Source organism: Stegastes partitus, unplaced genomic scaffold (genome assembly GCF_000690725.1).
Source record: "Stegastes partitus isolate 25-593 unplaced genomic scaffold, Stegastes_partitus-1.0.2 Scaffold954, whole genome shotgun sequence".
NCBI lineage: Eukaryota > Metazoa > Chordata > Actinopteri > Pomacentridae > Stegastes > Stegastes partitus.
In genome coordinates this window covers 333,894-336,360 of record NW_007578685.1, presented here as the reverse complement: position 1 = coordinate 336,360, position 2,467 = coordinate 333,894, and the positions used below count along the sequence as shown (strand labels likewise).

Genomic DNA, 2,467 nt, shown 5'->3' with positions numbered 1-2,467 from the left:
GGTCTAGTCCTGGTCTCAGGCTGGGTCCAGGGTGGTTTAACCTGGTCTAGTCTGACGTCAGACCTGGTTGGTCTGGTTTGTTGCATTCCTTCCTGCTGACGTCTAGATGTTGACGTTAGCTTAGCAGCATGCTAACAGACACAGGGATGTATTATGGGATGTGCTGCTGATGCCAGCTGCAGGTCGGACCGGAACTTTCCAACTGAAGCATGGGGGGGGGGCGACTCGGACTGAACCAAGTCATTTAGAATCCAGAGCTTCGGGCTGCAGTTCTCCTTCCAGGACGTTTTAAAGGAACCTCTTCATGTTTATGCTGTGAGTTGATCGTGTTCCGGTCCGATCTGAGCCTCAGTGTTTAGATCCGCCCCGGTTCTGCGCTGTAGGGTTTCACCCCTCGTGTTGGACTCCAGAGTCCGACCTCAACAAGAACTTTAGTTCATGAGGTTGTTGTTTTTAACGTGGCAGAACTTTGGCTCAGCAGCTGAGAGAAGACGACTGATTGGACGTTTCTCTCTTTGTCGTTTGTTTTGAGAAGAAGACGTCAGAAGACCATCAGGACGATGGAGGAGCTCAGTGTGTCGGCTGTGAGAATGTGGAGCTGCAGCGACAGGCAGCGGCCACAGGAGGGCAGCAAACACAGCAGCGACTGAGCTGGAGTTATCTGAGGAGGAGGCGGGGGGGGAGGTCATGGGACTCTGTTTGCTCGTCCTGGACCATGTGAGTCACATGAGACGAGGAAGATCCAGAATGTTCAGAGCAGGAAGATGGAGGACGTGTGGCGGAGCGTGAGGAGCTGCTGCCGCGGCGACGAGGAGGACGAGGAGGAGGAGGAGGCGAAGATGGAGGAGGAGGAGGAGGAGGTCTTCAGGAAGAGCTGCAGCTCCACGTCCCTCCCACCTGCTCAGGTAACGGTCCAGACGTTGGCAGCTGGTTGAGGCGCCGCCCTGCTGGACACCGGCCGGCACAGCCGCCGGTTTTAAGGTGGAATGATTTCCTGTGATCTACTTTAGATTTATTTTTTAAAGGGCCGCCCGTGTTTGGTCGGTTTTATGCGTCACAGTGTTTGTTTGTTTTTGTCCTGATTGGCCGGTCGCACAGCGAGGCCCGGATCCACTGTCCTAAAGCCCAGCCGAGGTTTGACTTTCCAGAGTCTGTCAGCTGGTTCTATGCACCCATCATGAGAGGATTTGTTAAGGTGGTATTGAAAGTTAAAGGTGTTTCAGATTATTTGAGTATTTAAGGCGGTATTAGTGTTCTGAGTGTTTGAAGAGTTTAAGGTGGTGTCAAAGTTTTAAGGTGGTATTACTGTCTCTGTGCCCCAGCTGGACCGGTCCCCGTCGTCCCCGTCCGGGTCCAGGTCTCACTGGTTCCACACTCTGCAGGTCCGGAGGCTCCAGGTCCAGCGAGGACGCAGCAACAGCGACCCGCTGAGGGCGGCGAGCTGCCAGGACGTCTTCACCTGGGTCAGCTGACACGTCACATGATCCGTGAGGTCTTCGCGTGACCTGTCAGCTGACCTGACGTGTGTTCTGCTCAGAAACCGGGCCTGCAGTTCGGCGCCGCTCAGTCCTACCTGAGTCTGGAGAAGCTGGGAGAAGGAGCGTTCGCTTCCGTGTACAAAGGAATCAGCAGGTCAGAACCACGGACCGGTCGATCAGCACCTGATCAATACCTGATCGATACCTTACCGATCAGCTGCCAGATCATCACCTGACCAGTAACCGATCGATAACAGATCAATCATATAGCAGAAACAGGGATCAATAAGATTGATTCATATTTATTATTATTTATGGAGCTTTTCAGAGACGAACTTTTAAAACATTTAAATCGTGTTTGTCCCTGAACCTGTCTTTGTTTTGTTTATGTTGTTGTTGTTGATGTTGTTTATGTTTATGTTGTTGTTGTTGTTTTTCTGCGTCCTGCCGTCGGCCGTGTGGAGGATCAACGGGCAGCTCGTGGCTCTGAAGGTGATCCGCATGAAGACGGAGGAGGGCGTCCCGTTCACCGCCATCAGAGAGGGTGACCAATCAGATCACTGCTGCTCCATGCACCTGCAGTGACATCACAGCCTGCACTCACACCTGTGTGTGTGTGTGTGTGTGTGTGTGTGTGTGTGTGTGTGTGTGTGTGTGTGTGCAGCGTCTCTGCTCAAACGTCTGAAACACGCCAACGTCGTCCTGCTGCACGACATCGTTCACACCAGAGAGACGCTGACCTTCGTCTTTGAATATGTGGTGAGAAACAACAACAACAATAAACAACAACAATAAACAACAACAACAACAAACACACACTGAACCAGGACCAGAACCCAGCAGCTCATCGAGAGACAATCTTATTTGAAGTTTAACAGATATGGATCCACTAACCACTCTGTTGGAGCCCAATAGAACCTGTTAGAACCCGGTAGAACCCGGTAGAACCTGTTAGAACCTGCTAGAACCCGGTAGAACCTGTTAGAACC

At 52.0% G+C, this 2,467-nt stretch overlaps 1 protein-coding gene across 1 annotated transcript in view; it reads left to right on the top strand.

Annotated features, from left to right (window-relative positions):
* Positions 1–831: 831 nt before the first annotated feature.
* cdk15 (cyclin-dependent kinase 15) overlaps positions 832–2,467 on the top strand; it is an 8,649-nt gene continuing 7,013 nt past the window's right edge. Inside the window, exons 1-5 of the mRNA XM_008294331.1 lie at positions 832–905; positions 1,323–1,463; positions 1,538–1,632; positions 1,943–2,022; positions 2,143–2,237. Coding sequence (XP_008292553.1) covers positions 840–905; positions 1,323–1,463; positions 1,538–1,632; positions 1,943–2,022; positions 2,143–2,237 — 477 coding nt within the window. The 5' untranslated portion in view covers positions 832–839. The remainder of the gene's footprint in view (positions 906–1,322; positions 1,464–1,537; positions 1,633–1,942; positions 2,023–2,142; positions 2,238–2,467) is intronic.